The 25,745-nt window shown below is 46.3% G+C and overlaps 1 protein-coding gene across 6 annotated transcripts in view; it reads right to left on the bottom strand.

The window, feature by feature from the left end:
* Positions 1 to 24,130, bottom strand: part of GNB5 (G protein subunit beta 5) — a 32,045-nt gene extending 7,915 nt beyond the window's left edge. For 2 of the 6 annotated variants that reach the window (XM_081508192.1, XM_081508193.1), the window contains exons 1-6: positions 23,896 to 24,130; positions 14,308 to 14,444; positions 10,098 to 10,139; positions 8,054 to 8,130; positions 4,297 to 4,429; positions 852 to 995 (exon numbers count right to left, since the gene is read on the bottom strand). In XM_081508192.1, coding sequence (XP_081364318.1) covers positions 852 to 995; positions 4,297 to 4,429; positions 8,054 to 8,130; positions 10,098 to 10,139; positions 14,308 to 14,444; positions 23,896 to 24,007 — 645 coding nt within the window. In that variant the 5' untranslated portion in view covers positions 24,008 to 24,130. The remainder of the gene's footprint in view (positions 1 to 851; positions 996 to 4,296; positions 4,430 to 8,053; positions 8,131 to 10,097; positions 10,140 to 14,307; positions 14,445 to 23,895) is intronic. The other 4 variants (XM_081508194.1, XM_081508196.1, XM_081508195.1 and 1 more) reach the window with 2 other exon arrangements.
* Between the last annotated feature and the right edge of the window lie 1,615 nt (positions 24,131 to 25,745).

The raw sequence follows: 25,745 nt of genomic DNA, 5'->3' as shown, positions 1-25,745 counted from the left end.
AAAACAGTGTAGTTGACTGGAGATAAATACAGTTATACAAAGACACGGGAATGAAACTTACACAGATGGGGCCAAATATCCAAGAAGAAAATCAGGGTCCCTGCCAATTAGAGGCCTCACAACCCTTACCTGAGGTCCAGAACTAAGAAGTGGGCAGCTTGGAGCAATGGGCCTTTATGTCTTCCAGCTACAAACATCATTAGATGGTGTCTGTGTCTCTGTCCCCTCCCACTACTGTCTCTTGACAGAGATGAGACAGGACCCAGGGTCAGGTCAGCCAGCTCAGTTCTCCACGCTTATTCCCAGATGTCCTAGAAATACTTGCCTCTCCTACTTGCATACACACTGGAAACTCTTCCCTCTACTATTCATCATATAGTAGAATATATGGGGAGGTGAGGGGCAAATGCTTTTGTGCCTTCTGCACAATTTACAGAGGACGAAATGTAGAGTCAGGCAGCAAAGGTGGGTCCCAGGTGTCCTGACTCCTCGTGTGGTGCTCCTTTGCCATGGTGGCCTGCCTGCCCGACTCTGAGCCTTCAGATACACCATTCCCTGTGCCTGGGAGTTGGAGGGGCTGGAGGCTGGCAGGGGTGGGGCGGGAGAGTGGCCCACTGGTGCCAAAGCCCTTATCACACCATGGCTATGCCTCACCGCTGTTTCTACCTGAGCTGCCTGGTGCCCTGGCTGCTGTCTCTACTGCTCTCAGATGCCAACTCTCTTCTACTCAGCCAAGGAATCTCAGCCCTACTCAAGGGGTGTCCCATCTAGTCCCACAAATTGACAGGAAGTGCCACCCTGAGGCTCCCAGGTGGACAGAGGGCTGCTAGAGATCTTCCTTGGGTCTTTACCCCAGACACGAAGGTGTTCCCGGTTTCTGAGGGGGCCAGGTCCAGGCAGAGCACGTCAGCCCCATGCCCATGGAAGCTCTGCAGCAACTGCCCGCTCTCCACATCCCACAGGGCACATGTGCCGTCGCCGCTCGCCGTTAGGATCTGCCGCCGGAAAGGACAGGAAGGGTGTCACTAGGGCCTCTGGGGAAGCCAAGCAGATGCTTGCAGTTCCACAGGGAAGAGGAGGCTCCTTACACATACACACGCACACATGCGCACACACACACGCACACACACCCTGCTGAAACTGCACTCAAGCACAGAACTCTTTCTCCAGTACTGAGAAAGACAGTCCATTTTTGACACCCTTGCTGTCATGAGCTGTTTACATGCCTGTCCTCTTGCAGAGGATGAAATCTGGAGGCCTTCCTGCAGTACCTGCCTGTCTGACATGTAGGAAGCACTCTGTGAACACCTGCTGAACAGAACCCCCAGCGGCTCCCACAGGCAGCCAAGCCTACCACTGAGCTTCCCAGATATTAACGTGCACCCCACACCCAGAGGCTGAGTGGTGCGGACACACACATGCAGGGCCAAGGCCTATGCTGTGGCTGACCATGGCCAGGCCCTCTGCTAGATGGCAGGGTTGCGGAAAGACTGTGCCTTGGTCGCTGATCTCCTGGAGCTCTGTTAACAGGATTGGCAGGAAACCCATCTAACTCCCTGTCCCCATGTTAATCAATTCCAGGGCAAGCCACACTTTCCCAGTGCTGCATTAGCAATCCTGAGACCAAGTAAAAATAAATTAGCTGCCTGCTCCAGGAAATAACCTGATCCTGTGAGATAAGACTCTGAACTAACTAAACAACTTACTCATCAGGACTAATAGCTTTGTAAAAAATTAATGAAACAGAGTGTGCTGTTCTAAGTCACTTTAGTCATGTCTGATTCTTTGTGACTCCATGGACTATAGCCCCCCAGGCTCCTCTGTCCATGGGTTTCTCCAGGCAAGAATACTAGAGTAGGTTGCCATTCCCTTTTCCAGGGAGTCTTCCCAACCCAGGGATTGAGCCTAGGTCTCCTGCATTGCAGGCGGATTCTTTATCATCTGAGCCACCAAGAAAGTCCTCAGTCTAGCTCTTTAATGGAAATTTTTCATGCCATAATCTTTGATCATAGAAATGAATAGTTTTTAAAAGTTAACAGTAAATTCTTAATCTTTAAAATATTTTAAATATTTGTGATCTTCATTATAATGTAAGTAAAAATAAGATTTAAAAATCAAACATTCATTATGATAAATGCACTAAACAGATCCTCTAACTCATTGTCACTCATTTATTTTGGAATGCAGAGAACTTGCAGGTCTTATACCAGCCTTTTGAGGTTTTCATTTTTCATCTTAGATCCCAGGGCTGGAAGGAGGCTTAGTTCATGAGTTCAGTGGTACCCAAAAAAGGCCATGCATCTGAATCACCTGTGAAGCTTTGTGTTAATAATAAAATAATAAGAGCTAGCATTTATTGATATTTACCAGGGTTTATACCAAGTACTTTTGGAGAAGGAAGTGGCAACCCGCTCCAGTATTCTTGCCTGGGAAATCCTATGGACAGAGGAGCCTGGTGGGCTACAGTTCATGGGGTTGCAAAAGAGTCAGACACAATTTAGCCACTAAGCAACAACAGTAAGTATTTTACATGAATCATCTCATTTAATCCTCAGAAAACCTCAAGAGGGAGGCATATACTACCATCCTCACTTGTAGGTGAGAAAAATGAAAACACAGAGGATAATAAAACCTTGTTTATAATTGACAAGCTAGAACATCAGACTAAACATCTTCTGTTGCTTTGGCTGCTCCTCACACCCAAAGACATGAGGAATGGCCATGGCAGCAGCCAGGGCCACCGTGCCCCCTACTGCACAGACTTGCGAAACTCCTGGTGGCAAACAACAGGGGTAAACACTGCCCTCTCAGTCAGATCACTGCTCCCAGACAGCAATCAAACAGTTGCCCATCACCAGGTCTCCCTACCACTACCCTTGCTGGCCGCCTCCTGACATCATTCAGCTGAAACCAGAATGGGCTTTAGTCTGACTTAGACAATCTCCTCCTTCAAACAGACCCAACCTGCCCCAGCCCCTGCAATGGCCCCTACTGTCTGTAGCGTCAGCTCCACCATGCAGGGCACCATGCAGGCAGCCCTCCTACCTCTCAGACTGCCTGCCTCCCACAGTGCTCCCCTCACACCTCACTGGCAACACACTGTCCTCCAAGGCAGCTTCTCAAGGCATGTTTATGACCCCCAACTCCTGCTCCAGGCTCCCAGCCTCCCCGCTGTTCAGCCACCACTGGTAGCTGGCCATGTGGGTGGTGACATCTATGAGGGTATGCTGGAGAGACGTGACAAAGGCACTGTAGGATGTTAAGGGTTCTGAAAGAAAACGTAGCCTACGTACTATCTCCACTTTGTGGTTTATTCAAAGTAGGGCACAGATTTTCTATATGAAGCCTTCTCTTTCCACATTTGTTAAAACAGAAGTCTAATATAGGTACAATGAGGTGTGTCAAGTGCACAACTCTGAAAGTCAGCACCCAGTGAAATTCTATACACAGAAGGACCTTGGGACCACTTCTCTGACTCAAGAAAGGAATTTCCACCACCCCAGAAGGTTCCCCGATCCACTCCCACCCCCACCAACTCAATTAGAGAAGGAGGTTTGATATGGCAGAGAATTCATTTCAACTGTACCAACAATAAACAGCCCTGACTTTACCCATTTCTGATTTTATTAAAAATAATAATGTAACTAGGAGTTCCCTGGTGGGCTAGTGGTTTGGATTCCACACTTTCATCATTGTGGCCTGGGTTCAATCCCTGGTTGGGGAACTGAGATTTGGCAAGCCATGTGGTGTGGCCAAAAATATAATATATATATATATATATACACACACACACACACATACATACATATATATATATACACACACACATACATACATACATACATATATATATATATATTATACTTGGGCTTCCCAGGTGGCACTAGTGGTAAAGAACTTGCCTACCAATGCAGGAGACATAAGAGACGTAGGTTTGATCCCTGGGTTTGGAAGATCCCCTGGAGGAGGGCATGGCAACCCACTCTAGCATTCTTGCCTAGAGAATCCCATGGACAGAGGAGTCTGGTGGGATATGATCACAGGGTTGCAAAGAGTCAACTAAAGTGATTTAGCCTTCTATATAAAATTATATATATATATATAAATTATAGTACATATAAAACCAGTGAGAAGCAACAGGAGCTTCCTCTTAGGGCCAACTGCTGGAGCATACACACTCTCCTGTGAAGAAGGACACTGGAACAGTTTCCTCACCTGCACCCCCTCTTTAGTTCTCCACCACCGAACCTGCTCCCCCTGCAGGCTGGCCCATTGTCACCCAGGCCCCTGATTTACCTGCATGTCAGAGTTGGTGAAGCTGCAGGCCGACAGGTAGTTGGTGTGCATAGCAACAGACTTCTTTTTGGCAGCCATGTTTTCATTTTTGTCGAATGTCAGTGGATACACAGAACATTTATTATCCAAACCACTAGCAGGGAAAGACAGACGTGTCAAATGTTAATACAGGGTGATGGAACATGTGTATACTTTCTCATTCACACACGCTTTCAAAATGTTTTCCTTTGGCAGTATTATATGTTGTAACCTATCCCTAAACGTTGACTTTGAAGATTTTAAAATGGATAGTAAAACTGAAAGAAAAATAGTACAACAAACTCCCAGATCCCTTCACATGGATTCACTAACTTAACATTTTGTCGCATTTGTGGGATCAAATTCTGAACCATTTGAATGCAAGTTGCAGATATGACATACTACATCTAAATACTTCAGTCTTCAAATTACATCTCCTAAAAATAAAAACATTTCTTTATAATCACTAACTCATTATCACATCTGAGAAAACTAACAAAAATTCCATAACACCATGTAGTAAGCCATCCATATTCAATTTCCCAACTGTCTCAAGGATCCAAAGCCCCAAAAGGTCTACACATCACATTCTGTTTTTATATCTTTTAAAGATCTTTTAATGGCAAAGGAAATGGCAACCCACTCCAGTATTCTTGCCTGGAGAATCCCAGGGAAAGAAGAGCCTGGGGGGCTGCAGTCCATGGGGTTGCAAAGAGTTGGACACGACTGAGTGACTAAACAACAAGATCTTTTAATGGAGGACAGACAGTTTTTGACTGTTTATAATGAGAGACTTCATTAGGTCAGTTGTCTTACAGAATTTCACCCAGTTTGGATTTCTCATGTTGGGAATGGCCACCCACTCCAGTATTCTTGCCTGGAGAATTCCAGGGACAGAGGAGGCTGGTGGGCTACAGTCCACGGAGTCACAAAGAGCTGGACATGACAGAGCCACTAACACTTTCACTTTTATTAATATTACATTTAAGTATAACATTTTTAGCAATAATATAAATGTGATATATAAAGGTGATACTGTGTATTTCTTTCTTACTGCTTCACTTTAGGAGGCTTGCCATGCCTCTCATCCCAAGATTGGTAGTGCCAACTTTGATTACTTGGTCAAAGTGGGGACCACAAGATCTTCCCACAGTAAGGGTGACTTGCTGGTGATTACACACATACTTTGTTTTACTGCATTTTGCTTTATTGCATTTTTTACAAATTGAAGGTTAGTGGCAACCCTGCCGCAAGCAAGTCTATCAGCGTAATTTTTCCAACAGCAATTTGCTCACTTCATGTCTCTGTGTCCCATTTTCGTAATTCTCACAAAATTACAAACTTTTTCATTGTTATTACATTTTTTATAGTGATCAGTGATCTCTGATGTTATTACTGTAATGGTTTAGGAATGCCACAAACTGTGCCCATTTACAATGGTGAACTTAATCAATAAATGCTGCATGTGTTCTGACTGCTCCACTGCTCAGCTGTTCCTCCATCTCTCTTCCTCCCCTCAGCCCTCCCTATTTTCTGAGACACAACAATAATGAAATTAGGCCAGTTATTAACTCTATAACGGCCTCCAAGTGTTTAAGTGAAAGGAAGCATTGCACGTCTCTCACTAAATCAAAAACCAAAAATGATCAAACTTAGTGAGGAAGGCATGTCAAAAGTGTTAAGATCCATTACTATCATCATTTCATGTGATGCTGAAATTAACCCAAATTTGGACATTGGGGGCCCCTTCAAGCAGGTCTTGTTTTCCATTTGATACGACTCCAGTGATATGACTGAATGTTCCCTTGCTTCCTAGAACAAGGAAACACCCTCAGCTTGCTTTATTCTCTTCCTGCCCAGACTGACTCCAAGGAGCCGTGCTTCTATTTAGTGGGGAATGACATTTGGGAAGGGCACTCTCTTCTGAGGCCCTGTGCCTTTCTAATTGCTTGGAGGTACAGGTGTAGGCCTGGCTAGTTTATGACCAGTGACTGGCCTTGGCAAGCTTGTTTATAGATCGTGTGGGTGAGAACAATTGGCACTTGGCTGTGACAACGGACAAGCATGCTCCAGACTGGGCTTCCCTGACCCTCGAGGTGAAATATGTTCTCCTGTTCTGAAGCTTCAGGGTCACTGCTGCAGCTCTGTTGGGATACTCACACTTAGGATTAGTTGTAATGCTATGCGAAGCAGAAAAGTTCTGCAGTGTGATGCAAGAGGAAGGAAGGCCATGTGACTTCACAGGGAGGGGATGACTGGACGCTCCACGTTTAGACCCCTCCTGGACTGTGCCCTGTGCATCTCCTCCTTTGGCTGCTTCTAATTTGTATCCTTTCACTGTGATGAAACTGTGAGCGTTAAGTATAGCACTTTCCTGAGTTCAGTGGGGTGTTCTAGTTAATTACTGAGCCTGATGGTAATTTTTGGGCATGACCCTGTGCCTATGTGAAATTGAGGGGAGTCCAGTGGGGGTTATGCCATGTAACTGCTGAGCTGTCCGAACTCCTTCACACCTACCTTATAACTGTGTCATATGTATATAAATGTGTTAAACATGTATGTGTGTTCACATCTATATTTATACCTATATCTTTCATTGTGGTCACTTCATATCCTTTTAGGAAGTACATGGGTATACAGTTTATATAAATATTGCCATCCAGTTATAAAATGACACAATCTACTTCTGAGTTATTTAAAAAATGGGAAAATATGAAATGCATGTATGTAAGCAGGGTCTCTAGAGGGATCTCAACAAGTGGAGAGAGTGGGAAGTTGCCCCAAAGCAACAGTCTAGACAGAGAAGATGTGGGGAGTGATGGCTGGGGTGACCCTGGCTGGAGAAGGCTCCAAAGTTTTTACTTGGAGGTCCAGCATTTTCATATTTGAAATAAAACCCTTTTCTCTTGATTATAAAAATAACATATGCTTTAAAAAACTGAAAATAGACACAATTGTGACAAAGAGAAAAACACCCATAGTCTCAACATCCAGGAGAACTACACTTGCATTTTGGCATAGTTCATCACAGCCTTTATGCTGACACTTCTCTAAACATGGCTGAGCTCCTACTATAGAAATACTTTGAATGGTCCAGAATTAACACAAGGACAGGGAATTATAGTGGTTGCAATTCTCACTGCCAACTCTGTTAAACTGAGCACAAGAAAAACAGATTAAGGCACAATATTCCTATTCATCTTGATGCTCTTTTCACTTACTGTCATTAAGAATTTCCTTTTTAACAGCTGCATAATATTCCATTCAATTCATGTACCACCATTCACTTAATTTCCTTTGGTGGGCGTACTGTTTCCCCTTCTTTGCATTATTTTAAATAACAATACAATAAATGTTATTGCTCATATGTTTTTTTCTATATTTCTTTCAAACAAGTTCTTAGATGTGGAATCACTAGATCAATGGTCATAAATTTTTCAAGGCTTTGAATACATATTACCAATATGCTTTCCAAAGTATCCACACAAATTTGTGGCCCCTGCCAAAGCATCTGAGAGCAGAGAGAATAGATTTTAAACTTACACTAATGTCAATCCGTAATGAAAATAAATTATGGAAGACATTCTGCAGTTTTTTTTTCCTTGATAAAATTCAAGGAGGATTACACAATGCTTAAACAATCAACAAAAATTACAAGTTCTTATCTATATGTTTTGTTTATAGAACAGTGTTTTATGGCTAACAGGACATATGAAAGGCTGCTGTCTCCCCTACTTACCCACATGCAATGGCACATCCTGATGGGGCGTATGCACATGCCATCACCCACGTGCAGGGCATTGTGACTGCATGCTCCTGAAACATAGCGCACACAGTGCTTAGAATAAATGAGGTTGCTTCTACACAAATGTCAGCTTTTAACAAGTAAAATCACTGAGCCATCTACCAAATTACATTCCAGTTTCAAAGGGGCTGAGACTGGTGAGGAGACTCAGCTCTCCAATAATCATCCAAGCCTTATATCATATATTCTACAAGTTAAAAATCTCACCTAGCAAAAAGATATCCTTAACATCTTCTTTCTTACTGCTATACTCCCCATGTTGTTCTGAATGAATACTGGGGCTCATTTTCTTTGAAAAAGACTATCCAAATTTCATTTCAGATATATACACACACACACACACACATACTTCATCTTATTTACTCAGATGCTATTTTTAAAACATACTCTTGACTTTTTATATGTGTAAGTTTGTTTACTTGCGAGTGAGTATATGAGAGCCTCTGTCCCCTGTGGGTCCTAAACCATTCCAGGCAGGAATGTGGGTGAGGGTGGGGAGGTGGAGTGGAGGGAGAAAAGGGAACCAGTAAAATGGAAGCATTAAGAGGACACGAAAGTCCTCAGATTCTGGCTGGGGTCTGAGTCACTCATATTCTCCTGCATACACAGATAAGCAACCAAGGCACACTTAAAAAACTTCTGAGTCTGTGGCCTTATTTCCCCGGGGGCCATGGGCCCTGGTCCCGGTCCTGACACCAGTGGTACATGCAGCCTCACACAGGCTGGCTATCTGTCCTACCTCAGTTTCCCTCTCCACCTGGCAAGGGAGAAGATGGGACTAGATGGTTTCTAAAGCACATTCAAGTGCTGGTCTTCTTTCCTGTTATGATCCTCTGTGTTTTTGTGGGGAGACATTGGCCCTGATACTCCTGTCAAGATTCTGCTGTCACTCCCAGTCTAGCCGCCCTTTGGACACCATGAATAGCCTCAGGGTGTCACCAAGGAGGTGAGGTGGCCACTCTCAGCATGGGGCATCCAGCCCTTCTGCTGACCAGCAGTGACTACGTGCCCTGCCAGGGGCCTCCAGTGGCAACACCACAGCTCCCCAGAAACCAGGTGGCGTGTGCTTTCTGCCATGCTATGGCTTAAATGGAAGCATACCCACTCCCCTACTCCTTAAGATGCTGAGGAGTGCTGGGAGAAGCAGAGTGACATATAGGGAAGCCCTCTGCAAACGGCTATATTGTCATTTTTGTTATTCCCCAGGGGGGTGACCATTTAGGATTTTGCTCTACAAGATGGTTCTTGACCAGACCAACTGCCTATTATGACATTTAGTGAACATGTTCAATAATGCACAATAAGGATGCTGTTGAGACAGATATGGGTTTTCTTTTTTATACAGTGGAAGGGAGACTGTCTTTCTAAGTAAATATTGGAGTCCATATTTAATATACAGTACTTGTTACCGTAAATGCCAACACAATGCAGGCACGCAAGCTTACCTACACAGAGATTCTGCCCTTTCCGTTTAGTTAATAGTCTAAACTTAGGTCTCATTTGGAGCAGTGCATGTCTACGCCAGACTTGCAAGGGGCTCAGATTCCATGGCATCCCCATGAAGTGCAGTTTAATCCCACTGAAGTCTCAGCTGCCCACCCACCGTGGGGTCTAGTGAGACAGAGACGGAAGAGAAGACTGGGGATTTGGCATCTCTTCTCATCAATCAGAAGAAAAATCATCAATGCAGTAGCCAAGTGTGAATGTGACAAGCTTCTGGGCCACACTCTTTCCTGTTTCCATGTCAGCAGCCTCCGTATTAGCCCTGCACGCTCTTCTCCAGGCGAAGGGCTGGGTTTGAGAGGAATGAATGCTACAGTGGGCTGCTGAGCCACCTGAACACAGATGGGCTTTCGTGTAGTTTATACCCCCAAGTAGGCTCCTGAAGGGTAGGGCAACCATTAGTGTGATGCTTGGAGAGGATGAGGACAGGAGTGGGATTCTGAAGTACCGCAACCCGCCGGGGACAATGCCTTACCTTGTTAGTGGTGAAGGAATCCCACACGATCACTTTCCCATCCTGGAGGAAAAGAGTCAAGAGTTCAACAAACTAGTGATCACCACTGGGGAGATGGTGGGGGGAGGGGCAGCATAGGGGCAGGGAGGAAGAGGTACAAACTGTTACATTGCTAGATGCCAGGGGTTGGGGGTGGGCTGGGATGGGGAGTGGGGAGTTAAGTGTTTAACAGGAAAAGTTTCAGTTTAGGAAAATGAAAAATTTGGGAGATGGATGAGGGTGAGAATTGCACAACTGTGTGAGTGTACTTAGTGCCACTGAACTATACATACTATACATACTATTTTAAATCTGGTTAAAATAGTATGTTTTATATTATGTGACTTTTACCACAATAAAAAACATTTAAAAAAGAGGTACAAACTGTTATGTATAAAATAAACAACAAGGATATATTGTACAACATACAGAATATAGCCGATAACTATAATAACTATAAATGGAGCATACAACCTTTAAAAATTGTACATCACTATACTGTACACCTGTAACATATAATATTGCATATCAACTACACTTCAAGAGAAACAAAACAAAAACAAAAAAGAGTAAACAGTTTAAGGATTGTCAATAAGACTTAACAGGTGAACTGCTAAGAACTGCTTGGAAAACCAGAGCAAGTGTCTGGACAATCAAGACCCTACAATGCGCCCTTGAGGAAACAGGAACAGATGGGCTACACTTCCCAGCCTGGTGCAAGGCTCAGTTCTAAACCCTGCATCCCTCGCACAGATACAATGACAGAAAGCAATGCTCAGACACTTTTTTCTACCATTTATAAACCAAGCACAAACTGTTGGTAAACTCTCATCACCACCATACCCCAAATGTCAGTGAGTTATACAAGGATGAGGTAAACCTGAAATGACCTTCAGATGCCTGCTGCTGCTGCTGCTAAGTCGCTTCAGTCGTGTCCGACTCTGTGTGACCCCATAGACGGCAGCCCACCAGGCTCCACCGTCCCTGGGATTCTCCAGGCAAGAATACTGGAGTGGGTTGCCGTTTCCTTCTCCAGTGCATTAAAGGGAAAAGTGAAAGTGAAGTCGCTCAGTCGTCCGACTCTTAGCGACCCCGTGGACTGTAGCCTACCAGGCTCCTCCGTCCATGGGATTTTCCAGGCAAGAGTACTGGAGCAGGGTGCCATTGCCTTCTCCGTCAGATGCCTAACAGCCACTAATTGTCTCCGTCTCCTCACCCTCCCCACCAGTCTCTCCTCTCGACCACTCACCTTGGAGTCTACATTCCCGGTAGGACTGTATAAGAGCCCACCCCACTCCTGGTCCCCCCAACCCCGTATGGAAGCTGTGGAGCAGTTCTGAGCTCAGTCTGACTTCTCCAGGTGCTCAGGAACATCCCCTATCCTGACATTTCACACCTACCACACCTATGCCGCAAACATGGGACTCACACCTATGATGGTGGGGACCCCCATGGGCAGCTGTTCAGGAAACACAGAGCACTCCCACTTGAGCTCTGGGCTGGCGATGCCATGGACAATGTGGCCACGTTCACTGCCGCCACTGCTGCAGCCCTCACTGGGGGTGTGGGGAGGGGCTATGATCTCATCCATATAATACAAACTCACCAGAGATAAACCCACATGAGCCCCAGTCCCTACAGCGCAGTCATCTGCCCAGAATGTGGTGTGCGGGTGGTCCGGGCCCCCAGGCTCCGGCCAGCAGTGGAGGAGAATGGCCGAGTAGATTTCCTCCAGCACATGGGTGGAGGATGTGCAATCCTCAGGGATGGAGACTCTGCAGCCTCTGTGGTGGGCTGGATTTTTTATTAATCACTCAAGCCATCTGGAGCCAAATCTGGTGATTTGCCACTTAGGGACACCAGCAAGGTCTGATGAACTAAAGTGACACAGTGGCTTGATTCACTACATCTGATGCTGAGATCATGCTGCGTGGGGCTGAGGAGTCGTGGTCAAGGTCAAAGCCGGCAGTTCGGAGTCTTTTAAGACTCCTAAGCACGTTGGTTCTTCTAGTCTCATTTCTCCAACTAAAGGTCCAAACACAAAGTTTGGGTGGATTAGATAACAGAGCAGAGAAGAGAGCTGGGGGTGGGGTGGGGTCTGGAGCCCCTGCTTGCTAGGGTGGGGATAGAGACTTGGTACATTGCCCAAGTCAGCGCCCCCTTCAGAGGCTTCCTCCAGCGCACAAGTGGGCTGCCTGGCCCCACCACCCACCCACTGTGTGCTCTGGAGAGACAGAGGCACCCATGAGGCTAAAATCAGTCTCAGAACTAAATGTGGTCCCTCCATGAGCACAGATGTACGTACCAGGGACCTATGTACCTGGAGAGACGGAGCCTCCACCCCAAACCCCCACCCACACAGTCAGGCGGATGAATCGCCTGCCTTTTAGGGGAGAAAGGCTGCTCTGAGTCACTCAGAGTCTGTTCCAGCGCCCTTTTGCTGCTCCCCACCTCCACCCACCTCCAGACGCCCTCTGCAGTCCAGGTGCCGACGCAGCCCTCCGCCCCTCCCTCCCTTTCTAGTGAGAGCAGTACAGAGTGACAGAAATTCAACAGATGGTGTTCTTTTAAGGATTAAAAAAAGTCTAAAAGGCTAGGCAGCAACACAGACATCTGAACAACCCCTTTGTAAAATGGAGCATTTGGGAAAAATAAGCCTAGAAAGAAGTGCTCTAAAATAATACCGACTATGACAGGGTGGTAGGAGTAAAAACTTGTCTTTGCTCTCATTTCCAGTCAAATACATAACTAATAAATTACAAAGCACATGCAATATGATATACTAGATTTGTAGGTAATACAGGAGGTTTATAACACCTGTCCTATACTGTAACGACATGGATATTAGAGCTCATGGATTATTTAGAATATGTACCTCCCTGGTGGTTCAGATGGTAAAGAACCTGCCTGCAATGCAAGGGACCCAGATTAGATCCCTGGGTTGGAAAGATCCCCCTGGAGAAGGGAATGGCTACCCACTCCAGTATTCTTGCCTGGACAGAGGAGCCTGACGGGCTATAGTCCATAGCGTCTCAAAGAGTCGGACATGACTGACTGACTAACACTTTCACTTTTTTCCCCACTGTTTTAATATTTATAAGAGCTATAAACAAAAACCAAATTTTCCTTTGAAAAATCTGGACTAAAGGAAGTGGCAGGAGCCAGGGGCTAAACCAGCCAAAAAAATATATGACCTCAGTGTGTGGTTCAATGCATGTTAACACCAATATAGACATAAAAAGCACTAAGCGATGTAGTCAGCCTCCTGAGAGACATGTCCTTGTCCAGGCCCCTCCCTCGTTATATCAGGGTTGGTCTGTGGGACCAGTGGCATACAGCAAAAGGTAGGGGATGTCACTGCTGAGGCCAGGTCATCAAACACAGCATGGCTTCTGCTTCTGTCTCCTTCTGTTGCTGTGGGAGGCCAGCTACCACGTCATGAGCAGACTAATGGAGAGGTCCACACAGTGAGGAGCTAAGGCCTCTAGCCAAGAGCCAAGTAAGCGAGCCATCTTGGAAATGAGCTTCTGCCTTAGCCGAGCTGTCAAATGACTGCATCCCCAACCAATGCATTGACTGGAACCTTGTGACACACCCTGAGCCAGAACCATCCTGCTGAGCTGCCCCTGATTCTTCACTCCTAGAAACCACATAAGATACCAAATATCCACTGATTAAGTTGCTGAACTTGGGGGAAATTTGTCATGCAGAAGTTTAGTAAGTAATACATAGGATGCAAAATCAATGTGACCTATATAAGCTGAATGACAAAAATTATACTTCACAAAATACATAGTTTAAATTTGTTACTTAAGGTGTAAAAACTGCTAAACTCTTAAGCTGAAAGTAGCCACGGTGGCACTTCACTTATGCCCTCAACTTGGGGGAGAAAAACATCCTAATTTAAAAATGGTTTCCCTTACAAATAAGACCATGAAATATGCTCAGGAAGAAAAACTTTTGAATGGTTTGTCAAACAGAGTTTATAATATTTTAGTTACTGCCAATTGCAAATCTACCCAAATTAGTTAAGTTCTCAAGCATGCCAGAGAATACTTAACGAGGTAACTTGTGCCCTTTGGCAAATAGGCAGAGTCATAACGTCTTAAGAGGGTTTTTGAAAAGGATGGCTCCTTCCCTTCAGCTTTTCAATCAGAATCATGCCCACCATCACTCGACAGGTGTGACGTACCTGAGAGGAGCTCACGAGCCTCCTCTTATCCTTGCACCAGTCCATGCACAGAACCTTGTTCCCATGGCCTTTGAGGGTCCTTCTTGTCTTCATGACAAACTGCCCCAGGGCTTCCACGTGCTCAGCCACCTGGTGCACTGCAAGGACAAGGGGAACTCAATCCCGTGACCAAGGGCCAGGTCTGAGCCACATACTGGAAAAGGGAGGCTGTCAGGGCTCTTCCTCCTGCACTTTACCCTCATGACTCGAGATGCTCTCTCTTTCAAGCTCAGCCCCCATAGCTCAGTGGGTGAAGAATCTGCCTGCATTGCAGGAGACATGGCAGATGCAGGTTCAATCCCGGGGTCGGGAAGATCCCCTGGAGGAGGAAACAGCAACCCACTCCAGTATTCGTCACTAGAGAATCCCATAGACAGAGGAGCCTGGCAGGCTCCAGTCCAAACGGTCGCAAAGAGTTGGACACAACTGAGCAACAAGCACACACAAAACACAGAAGGTAGAGACATGTTGTCATTTTCTGTAGGTTTAAGACTCTATGTTTATAACTTACTTAATATCAGGTATCAACTATGCTTCATTAAAAAAGACCCTATGTTTTTCCAAGCGCCTCCATCCATATATGCAGGTTGAGGGACTGAGGACAGGACTGCCTTCTATCTGCAAAGCTTGACACAGAATTCTCCCACTGAAAGGCCACAGCTCTGCAATGTGGGGGGAGGTAGTGGAGTGAGGTCGCTATTCCCACTAGTGGGCGAGGAGACTGAGGCTCCCGGAGGTTATCCGGCTAATACCAGTTCATACAACTAACTGGGAGCGAAGAAGGGGCTTCTGGCTCTCTCACGTACTCCTTTCCCATCACAAGGACAAGTGACTTTACAGAAACAGCCCCAGCAGATGCCGGGATGTGCATCCACCTGTTCAACAGCAGGCCCGGTGTGTCCTCTCTGGTCCCCCCATGCCTGGCTCAGGCCTGGGACGTGGCTGGTGTCCCCTCCACGTGCTGCTGGAAAGAACGAATTGACCAACCCAGCAAACAGTACCCCATGGATTTACTGAAAACCTACAGTGCCGACAAAGCATCAGGGGTGGAGAGAGACAAGGCACTGGCCTCTTCCTTCCTCACTGGGGAAGTGCCCACCTCCCTCACTGGAAGCCTGGACTGAGGGGCTGACTCTGTAGTAAGCCTTGTGACAACAGTGCCCCTTCTCGGGAAACCCTTCCTTCTTCCCTCGCCTCTTCCCTTCCTTCTCTCTAAACACTTCCATGTGTATTTCCCCAAAACAAGGAACTTTCTTACATAACTACTGTATAATAATCAAAGTCAGAGAACAGACACAACCCTATGTCTAATCTATAGACCTTACTGAGACGGTCTCCATTGTCCCAACAATATCTCTATAGCAAAAGAAAACCTAAGATCACATGTTGCATTCAGTGGTCATTTTCTTTTGTCTCCAGTGATTTTGTTCCCCAGCTGGGCTTGTCTGATGCTTCTTCCAAATAAGCTTTGGGTAAAGGACACTGGCAGGAACACTGCAGACCAGCGATAAGGTCCTCCCCGTGCATCTGTCCCACCAGGAGGCATCTGCTGTCTGCTAGTCAATCCCCAGCAGTGTTGACTCTGATCATCTGGTCAAGGTGGCATCTGCCATGGTTCTCCACTGTACAGTTACCATTGTGCCTTTTGTCATGAAAAAGTACTTTGTGGGGATGTATTCTGAGAGCACATACATATCATGTTACCCTTCAAACTTGAATACCTCACTTTTAACATCCATTAATGATTCTTGCCTGAACCTAATCATTACAATGGCTGGCAAGTGGTGACTTTTCTAAACCATTCCTTCTGCAGTTTTCAGTTGGCCTTCTAGTATACAGAGGAAGGTTCCCTCTTCCCAGTGTATTTATTCATTTATTTACATTAGTAGGGAACTCACGGAGTCTCACTCAACTCAAAAGGTTATAATCCTTTGCTACTATTTATTTTGATGCCCAACTGGGCCCTGATTTGCTCAGTGGGAGCCCCATCAAGTAGGCTCTGGAGACCTTCCCACACAACCCTGTCATCCTCTGAGAGCATCTTCTGGCAGGCTCATGTCCCCATGCCCTGGCCCTGGAAGCAGCCACTTCTCCAAGAAGTCTTGGTTTCTTTTAGTTGTCCCATTTTTTTATGATGAAAGAAAAGAGTACACAGGTTAAAAGTCTTTGTGAAAACCCAAGTTGTTAAAAGTGCTTGCTAAACTATAAAATGCTACATGAATGGGCAATTAATACACCATCGCGTCTGCTAAAACACCACATTTTTTATTGCCACAAACAGCACATTAGTCTTTTATGGCAATGTTCTTCACAAAAACATATTGAATGCAATTTAAAAACAGACTGAAGTTTTCTAATTTTTTACAAGCCTTTTACACAAGGTTGCACCAGCTCAGAGCTGTGAGCATATCCTAGTTAGTATTTTACTTTGAAACTTCATATCTGTACTAGCACTGCTTCCCTCAGTTCAGCATTAGGGCAATCCTAGCCATTTAACGTCCCTCTTACCAAAAAAAGACTCACCAACCAAACTAAGGTCTCCCTACATAACATGAATTTGAACACACCCCAACTTATTAATTATTTTTTCTCATGACATTTGCTCTTCCTATACACAGATTCACTCCCAACCCACTCTATCCTGCTTCTAACTGCCAAATTTCACATTCACTAAATTCGAGTTTAAAAAAAATTTTTCTAATGAAATTAAAAACAAAAACAAAAACCTGGAAATGAGCTGAATATGTCCTGTAAATCATTTGTGGGAGCTTGGTTCAGGGCAGATGGGGTTTCTCCTTTGCCTTCTGATGAACTACCCCTTCAGGACTTAACTTTTTCTTTAAAAACAAAAAAGAAATGATGAAGACAACCAGCTAGTTTCTATAATAAGAACTTCTAGAATATAATGATAACCTGGGAAGGAATTCCACTAGAAGGTAAGCGGCAGGAGGATGGGGTGCTTTCTGCTTGGATCTCCCTGGAGCATGCACTGGAGCAGAGCCGTCAGGAGCCTGGGCTCTGGGTCACAGCCCCGTGCAGCGGCTCCACATCCATGGGCAGAGGCTCACCTTCCTGCAACGTCATTTTTCTCATGGGGTTGTTGGCAAGACTATTCCAGTCTGGCACACAGGAAGCACGCTCTAAAATCTCCTTGAAAATAAACACTGTGAAATCAATTATAAATATAGAACATAAGTTTAAAGATGAGTGAAGGGTCTTAAACAGGAAAACAGAATTATTTTTTAAGTGATCTTGATTAACTTCCTAAATTTTGCACCAATATACAGTTTCTGTGATGGCCACAATTTGGTAGAAGATGAAAGGAATCAAGCAAGAAAACTTAACCAAAGCTAATTCGTAAAAACTCATTCTGTCTCTACCCCAAGGCAGAATGGGGTGGGATATATACAAAACCTTCAAACATCTGGAATGGAAGGAAAACATTTACAACTACTTACCTCACTTATGTTTGTAAGAGATTTTTTAATTGCCCCCAAACCATAAATTGGGCTTCCCTGGTGGCTCAGATGGTAAAGAATCTGCCTTCAATGCAGGAGACATGGGTTTGATCCCTGGGTCAGGAAGATCCCCTGAAGAAGGAAATAGTAACCCACTCCAGTATTGTTGCCTAGGAAACCCCATGGACAGAGAGGCCTGGCAGGCTACATATGGTTCATGGTGTTGCAAGAGAGTCAGATACAACTTAGCGACTAAACAACAACAAAAGCCATAAATTAGCCACAGACAAAAAACCTACTCTGAAATCCTGAATTAAAAGTTGGAAGGGTTAAATTATGGTAGAGCCTTTATGATGGAATAAAATGTGATTTTAAATCATATTTTTAAATACTGACATTAAAAACAACTATAAAAATGATACAAGGGGCTAGTCAATTCATTGGGTTAAATTAAAACTAGGCTCAAACAAAAAACAAACTCAAACTATACCTGGTACAATTCCAAGCATGCTTATAAATACATACACAAAAGTGAAAACATAAGCTATAAAACACAACAAGATATTAAACGTGGTTACCTCTGGGTGGTGGGCTTATGGATGATGTGTTTTTCTGTATTTCTGAATCTGCTACAGTGGCATGAGTTTATTATGACAGTATTCTAGCCAGAGGAAGGGGTGAGGAAATGAAAGGCAATGTTGCTTTCTGCTCCTTCTGACATAATGGGCCACACACACAAGAGCCAGAAGCAGATTACTCTGCTGGGAAACTCACTTTTTTAAGACTCAGTGCACATGGCATATTTCCTTAGAACATGGAAAAAGTCAATCAATAAATTTGCTTCAGACTAATCCAGAGTGAAAAAGTTGGCTTAAAGCTCAACATTCAGAAAACTAAGATCATGGCATCTGGTCCCATCACTTCATGGCAAATAGATGGAGAAACAGTGGAAACAGTAGCTGACTTTATTTTGGGGGGCTCCAAAATTGCAGCCATGAAATTAAAAGATGCTTACTCCTTGGAAGGAAAGTTATGACCAACCTAGACAGCATATTAAAAAGCAGAGACATTACTTTGCCAACAAAGGTCCTTAGAGTCAAGGCTATGGTTTTTCCAGTGGTCATGTATGGATGTGAGAGTTGGACTGTGAAGAAAGCTGAGCGCCGAAGAATTGATGCTTTTGAACTGTGGTGTTGGAGGAGACTCTTGAGAGTCCCTTGGACTGCAAGGAGATCCAACCAGTCCGTCTTAAAGGAGATCAGTCCTGGGTGTTCATTGGAAGCTGAAACTCCAATACTTTGGCCACCTGATGCGAAGAGCTGACTCATTTGAAAAGACCCTGATGCTGGGAAAGATTGAGGGCAGGAGGAGAAGGGGATGACAGTGGATAAGATGGTTGGATGGCATCACCGACTCAATGGACATGGGTTTGGGTGGACTCTGGGAGTTGGTGATGGACAGGGAGGCCTGGCGTGCTGCGGTTCATGGGGTCGCAAAGAGTCGGACATGACTGAGCAACTGAATCCAGAAATACGGTTTTCCTAACACGGGAACATCAGAATAGTCCAAGGCTCCAGCCATGGAGCTTTTGAGAATAAAACCTTTCACAATGTTATATTTAGAACAGATAGAAAACTGAATAGCATCAGGTGATAAACCCTGCGGTTTCCCATATTTTGTCTGGATTTGTACCTAGAGATGTTACATAAATCTCTTTTTTTGGGTTATTCTGTTCCTAGACAAAAATAGAATCTTCCCCTAAGGGGCTGGAAACCTGCATGGAGCCCCCACACAGGCCCCCGAGACCTTCACACATGGAGGCTGAAATGAACACAGTCTCCCTCCTGCTGTCTGCTTTCAGCCTGTCTTCCAGATCATTTGTCACTTTAATTTCAAATTAAGAACTCTTTAGAGTTGAGCTCTCTCCTTTTTTTTCCCTTGATCTTAACTCTCATTCCAGTATTCATTTTTGATTACAAAAGCAGTAAATACACTAATGGGTATAAAGTTAAGAGTACCTCTACATCCCCCTCTACTCCCTTCTCTGGAGTTAACATCTCCTATGTATCCTGCCACACATTTAATGCATATACAAGCATCTCTTGTTTAAGCTAATAAGACCATATTATATACACTGTTGGGCACTTTGGTTTATTTACTTCATATTGACAACTTTCAATATACACACAGACTTAGTTTTTTTCCCCCTTTTTAATGTGAATCTCAGCTTTCTGAGAGATGGCCTAGTATGGTGAGAAGGAGAGCTACTAGGAGCCTGGTGTCTACTCTCCATATGCTCTGAGAGTAGCTGGATAACCTCTGGGAAAGCCCTAAACCTTCGGCTGCTTCTTCATTCACAAGGAAAGGGGAGAAGGGTGTTGGGAGGGGAAGAAATCTTTTTGTGCTTGAAGACTGAGGTTGAAGCAGGTGATCCCTGTAGTTTTAAGAGTTGTGTGATAGCTGCACCCCCCAAAGGTGTTCACATCCTAATTCCCAGAACCTGTGAATATGCTAGCTTCCGTGGCAAAAGGGACTTTGACGATGTGATGAAGTTAGGGATCTTGAAATGGGAAGAGTATCCTGGATCATAGAGGGAGGTCCAATGTAATTAATTACAAGGGTTCTTATAAGAGGGAGAAAGGGGTCAAAGTCAAAGAAAGAGATGTAATGACAGAAGTGGAGTTGGAGTTATGCGGAGCCACAAGCCAAGGCATGCAGGCAACCTCTAGAAGCTGGAAAGACAAGGAATGGACTCTGCCACAAAGCCTCAGAAAGAACACAGACCTTCTGATCACTTTTAGACATCTCACCTCCAGAACTGGTAAGAGAATAAATTTATGTTGTCTTAAGCCACTGTGTTTATGGAAATTTGTACAAAAACAACATGAAACTAATACAAGCTGTCACCTCATGGTTCTAAAATGCCTGAGAATCAAGTGAGGAAGCACCTACTCAGGGGGGAAGGTAATCAGAAGGTCATGAGAAGGTGATGAAGGTGATGATGGGGAAAAGCAGGAGGTGCTGGAGGAGTGAGGGGAAAGGCAGAGCAGTGGCACAGGGCCTGGGGCTGTGGAGTCTGATGTAGGCTGGCTTCCCCTTAGGTCACCCATAAGAACCACTTCCTGTAGTTAAGAGTTGGCCCAGGGTTTGACCTGGGGATGAGGGTCCAACAGTATGGATGCTGGTCTGAGGGTCAATGGGAAGGCAGTTGAAGAACTGAATCTGGAATTAAGTTCACTTTCCTCCAAGTTTATGCTCTAGTTTTGTCGTGTTGACTTTTTTAAGGCAAGAATTTGGGCAAGGCAGAGCAAACAGAAGGCTGACCGACTGTTGCAGTTTGCCTAGGACTGAAAGTCTCCCCAGAATGCAACGCTTTCCATTTTATAAAATCGAGAGTCCCAGGTGTACAAAGATGACTTGGTCACCTTGGCTTATGGCTTAAAGACCCTTCCCAGACCAGGACAGGGGCTACAGGGTCACCTATAACAACACCAAAACGCAAAAACACACACACTCAGGAAAAGGCTGAGAGAATGGAAGTGGGAAGAGCCCAGCGATCCAAGATCAAGGAGATCTCTAAGGGAGAGACTGCAGTCAGAGGAGCTGTGCTGAGTGTTTATAAGATTCCAGGGGGCTGTTATGGAGTGAGGGGCCAGTGTCTGATGAGGGTCACCCTTGTGGATCCTGAAGACACCAGGGATGGGACAGGACTTAGGGTCAAAAGGAAGACTTGAGCCATGTGCCAAAGTCCTCAAGAAAGGAGGGAGCCTGGCTTGGAGATCAGGAGACAGGAGAACAGAGGTGAGGGGAAGAGAAAGGTCAGCGGAATGCTCAGAGCCTCAGTGGAGCAAGGGTTTAACACGAGAGTGAAGAGAAGTGGTCCGGAAGCTGCAGAGGGAATAAACAGGACCCTGGCCACATGACTTCTGATTTTTTCTACTCAAAAATTCTGCCATATACAGGTGGGGAAAAATCCTTCTGCTGTGGGTTCATGATTTGACCCTGGTTTCTGAGAGCCCTGCATTTTGGGCAGGACAGGGATTCTCTGTTGAAAAACTGCATTGTAACCATCTCTCTGCCTCGGGCAATTTACCAGATTCACAGAAAAGGCTGAAAAATATCCCAGTGGGCAGCCTGTACTGTTGAGTAAGAGAGTTTCTAGAGAATGCTCTCTGTACTGAGCCCTAAGGTATTTGGTAAAACAAACAAACAAACAACAACAATAAAACAAATTGAAGTGAGGCTGGGCTGGAATCCTGGGTCCTCTACTTACTAGCTGGGATTGTTTGGCAAATCCTTTCAACTCTCTATGCCTCAGTTTCCTCATCTGTAAAATGGAGACATCAGATGACCCAGAGGTACTAACACCAAGCTCGGAGCATCATCACTATTGTCTGTGGAGCCTAGGAATTTGCAAAGGGAAATGGGACAGACCCATCAGCCATTCCCTACTTCTCTGATAACAGAACCCAACTTTGTCTGGGGATGGCAGCCTGCCCAGCTCACTTCCTTTCTCAGTCTCCCTTGCTGTAGCCATGTGACCTAGTTCTGGCCAATGAAGTGCAAAGAGAAATATGTTGGGGAGAAAGGAGGTTTTTGAAAAAAACTTTTGCCTTTCTGAAAAGAAGGAGAAACAGAGGCTGGTGCCCACATTCCCCCTTCTTCCAGCCCTGGATACAAAGGTGATGTCGGACGCTGTGGCAGTTATATCATAATCACGGGGCAAACACAAGTGCCTTAAGTAGTGGAGAGAAAAGAAGCATGGGTTCCTGAAGACACACTGAGCACTTGAACCAAAGCAGGTGATCGTCTACCCTGTTTCTTGTTAAGAAAAATAACTCCCAATTTACTTAATTACTTTGTTTGGGGATTATAGCTAATTGTAACTGAATACATTTCTTAAAGATACAGGGGCTCAGCTTGCCTATTTAAAGGATGCTCCTACAAAGGCCCAACATATTTGAGATTCAGGTCAAGATTCTATCAAGAGGTTTGTCAAAGAAAGGAATCAGGTGCTAAAGCACCTAGCAGGAACCTCATTCTTTTTTTCCAGAGGATGCAGACAGGGTGGTGCCAAAACGGCAGGAGCACAATCTTTAGGTGCGCCCGAGGGTACCTCGGGAAGGCCCAGCTCAGCAAAGGGGAGCTGGCACCCTCAGGGCTGAACAAGAAGCAGATAAAGCCACTTCCCCAAGCTTGGCCTTAGCCCAAGCCCTGCTAGGGATAAACCATCTGACAGAGTAAAGGGAAGCTGATTCCGCCAGGAGTCATGTCACCGGGCTATTTAATTGCTCACTCATAAAAATCACAGAGCTGATTCTGAATTATGGATTAATGATTAATAATGATTAATAATGATTAATCGTGATTAATAATGTAAGACTGCTGCTCCTCTTTTATGCTAACCACATCGCATCCAAACAAAAGCATCTTGAACAGCCTCAAATGAACTAAAGGTTCGCGCTTGGTAAGCTCCTCTGCTTCCTTTCCCTATCTCCACCCTCAGATTGGAAAAGTGAGATTTTAAATCCGAGTCCGGTTCCTTACAAAAGCAAAACTGAGAAAAGACAACAGTGATGGAGAAAGTAAAATGATAACCAAAAAACCCCCCCAAAACCAAACCCCAAACCAGGAGTTTCCCCTAGGCCATGTCCACAAGAGCTCGCGGCGCTTGCCTCCCCTGACAACCCCCTACACCCCGCTCTGCTTGGGAACGGCAAGAATGAGATCAGTTTGCTTCGCCCAGGCAGGTAATGACGGTGACTGGTCCCACGATCCCTCGTTAGGAGGACAGCGGCCAGGAGCTGCTCCGCCCAGAGGCGGGCTGGCCTCCGCCAGCGGGCGAGGGGCTCTAAGAGGGGCTGGGAGCCCGCGAGGGTCCAGCTCGGGCCCGCTCACAAGCGCATCCGGGGGATCGGGCCGCGTCTCAAGTGGCGCCGGGGCGCCGGGCCCTCATCCAGGGCGGTGGCACGGGCCTGGCTCCAGGTCCAGGCCGCCCCGCTCCATCCTGCTCCCCCCCGGACCCGCCCCGCCGGTCTCCTTCCCACCGCCCGCCTCTCGGCGCGCAGCCCCCGCCGCGGCCCGCACTCACACTCCACGTCGTGCAGCTTGGCCCGCTCCTCCTCCAGTTTGCCCTTGAGGCTCTCGGCCTCGTTCTTGAGCGACGCCAGCGTCTCGTTCTCATGCAGCCCGTCGGCTGCCATCTTCGCGCGGGGACGCAGGGGGAGGGAAGCAGGGATGAGAGTTAGCGGGCGGCGGAGGCCGGCCGGCTAGCGGGCACTCAGCCGCCACCGGCGCAGCTCCAGCCGCCTCCCCGAGCGCGCCCCGCCCTCCGGCGCTGACGCCGCCGCCGAGAGCCCGGCTGCGGAGGCCGATCCTCCTCCCTCTCCGCCGGCCACAGGCACAGCGGCGCCCCCGCGCCCCCGCGCCCCCGCGCCCCCGCGCCCCCGCGCCCCCGCGCCCCCGCGCCCCCGCGCCCCCGCGCCCCCGCGCCCCCGCGCCCCCGCGCCCCCGCGCCCCCGCGCCCCCGCGCCCCCGCGCCCCCGGCGAGGCTAATGTTAGCGCACAACGTGCCCGCACGCAGGAACGTTGTGCCCATTTTGCCGGTGGAAAAACCAAGGCTCGGAAGTGATACGCGACTTGCTGAAGGATGCGCACTTAGTTAAGGCCAGGCTGGTATTCCAACCCAGGACTGCTTCCGCTCCTGGGAGTTGGTGAAGTCCCAGTGGTAGAGCCCTTCCAACGCCCCTTCCTCCCACCTTCCCTGTTTGGGACTTAATGTTTAGGTGTGCCTGAGGGTACCATTGGAGAAGGAAATGGCAACCCACTCCAGTATTCTTGCCTAGAGAATCCCCGGGACAGAGGAGCCTGGTGGGCTGCCATCTACAGGGTCGCACAGAGTCGGACACGACTGAAGCGACTTAGCAGCAGCAGAGGGTACCATGCTTGTTACACATTTGGTACACATGTGGAATGACTGGATAGAGTCACTTGGATGTCTCCACAGGAGACATTTGGATATCTCACGTCTCGCCTATTTGGGACCCAGTGGCTTCTGACTAAAGACAGTGGACGAGAGAGAAGAGAGCCAACGGGCCTGGCTTGTGCCAAGAGTACTCTCTGATTCCTGGTATCTCTACTGCTCCCCCAGGACGACCTGAAAACTTTCCTCGTTTATTGACTTATGGCAGAAAGCGAAGAAGAACTAAAGAGCTTCTTGATGAAAGTGAAAAAGGAGAGTGAAAAAAGTTGCCTTAAAGCTCAACATTCAGAAAACTAAGATCATGGCATTCGGTCCCATCACTTCCTGGCAAATAGATGAGGAAACAGTGCAAACAGTGGCAGACTTTATTTTTGGGGGCTCCAAAATCACTGCAGATGGTGATTGCAGCCATGAAATTAAAAGACACTTACTCCTTGGAAGAAAAGTTATGACCAACTAGACAGCATATTAAGAAACAGAGACATTACTTTGCCAACAAACGTCCTTAGAGTCAAGGCTATGGTTTTTCCAGTAGTCATGTATGGATGTGAGAGTTGGACTGTAAAGAAAGCTGAGTGCCGAAGAATTGATGCTTTTGAGCTGTGGTATTGGAGAAGACTCCTGAAAGTCCCTTGGATTGCAAGGAGATCCAACCAGTGCACCCTAAAGGAGATCAGTCCTGAGTGTTCATTGGAAGGACTGATGTTGAAGCTGAAACTCCAATACTTTGGCCACCTGATGCGAAGAGCTAACTCATTGGAAAAGACCCTGATGCTGGGAAAGATTGAGGGCAGGAGGAGAAGGGGACGACAGAGGATGAGATGGTTGGATGGCATCACCAACTCGATGGACATGAATTTGAGTAAACTCCGGGAGTTGGTGATGGACAGGGAGGCCTGGCGTGTTGCAGTCCATGGGGTTGCAAAGAATTGGACATGACTGAGTGACTGAAGTGAACT

This window comes from Giraffa tippelskirchi, chromosome 7, assembly GCF_054371585.1.
Source record: "Giraffa tippelskirchi isolate mGirTip1 chromosome 7, T2T-mGirTip1v1.2.pri, whole genome shotgun sequence".
Classification (NCBI taxonomy): Eukaryota; Metazoa; Chordata; class Mammalia; order Artiodactyla; family Giraffidae; genus Giraffa; species Giraffa tippelskirchi.
Note: the sequence above shows the minus strand (reverse complement) of the source record. Positions and strands in the feature narration are given on the sequence as shown.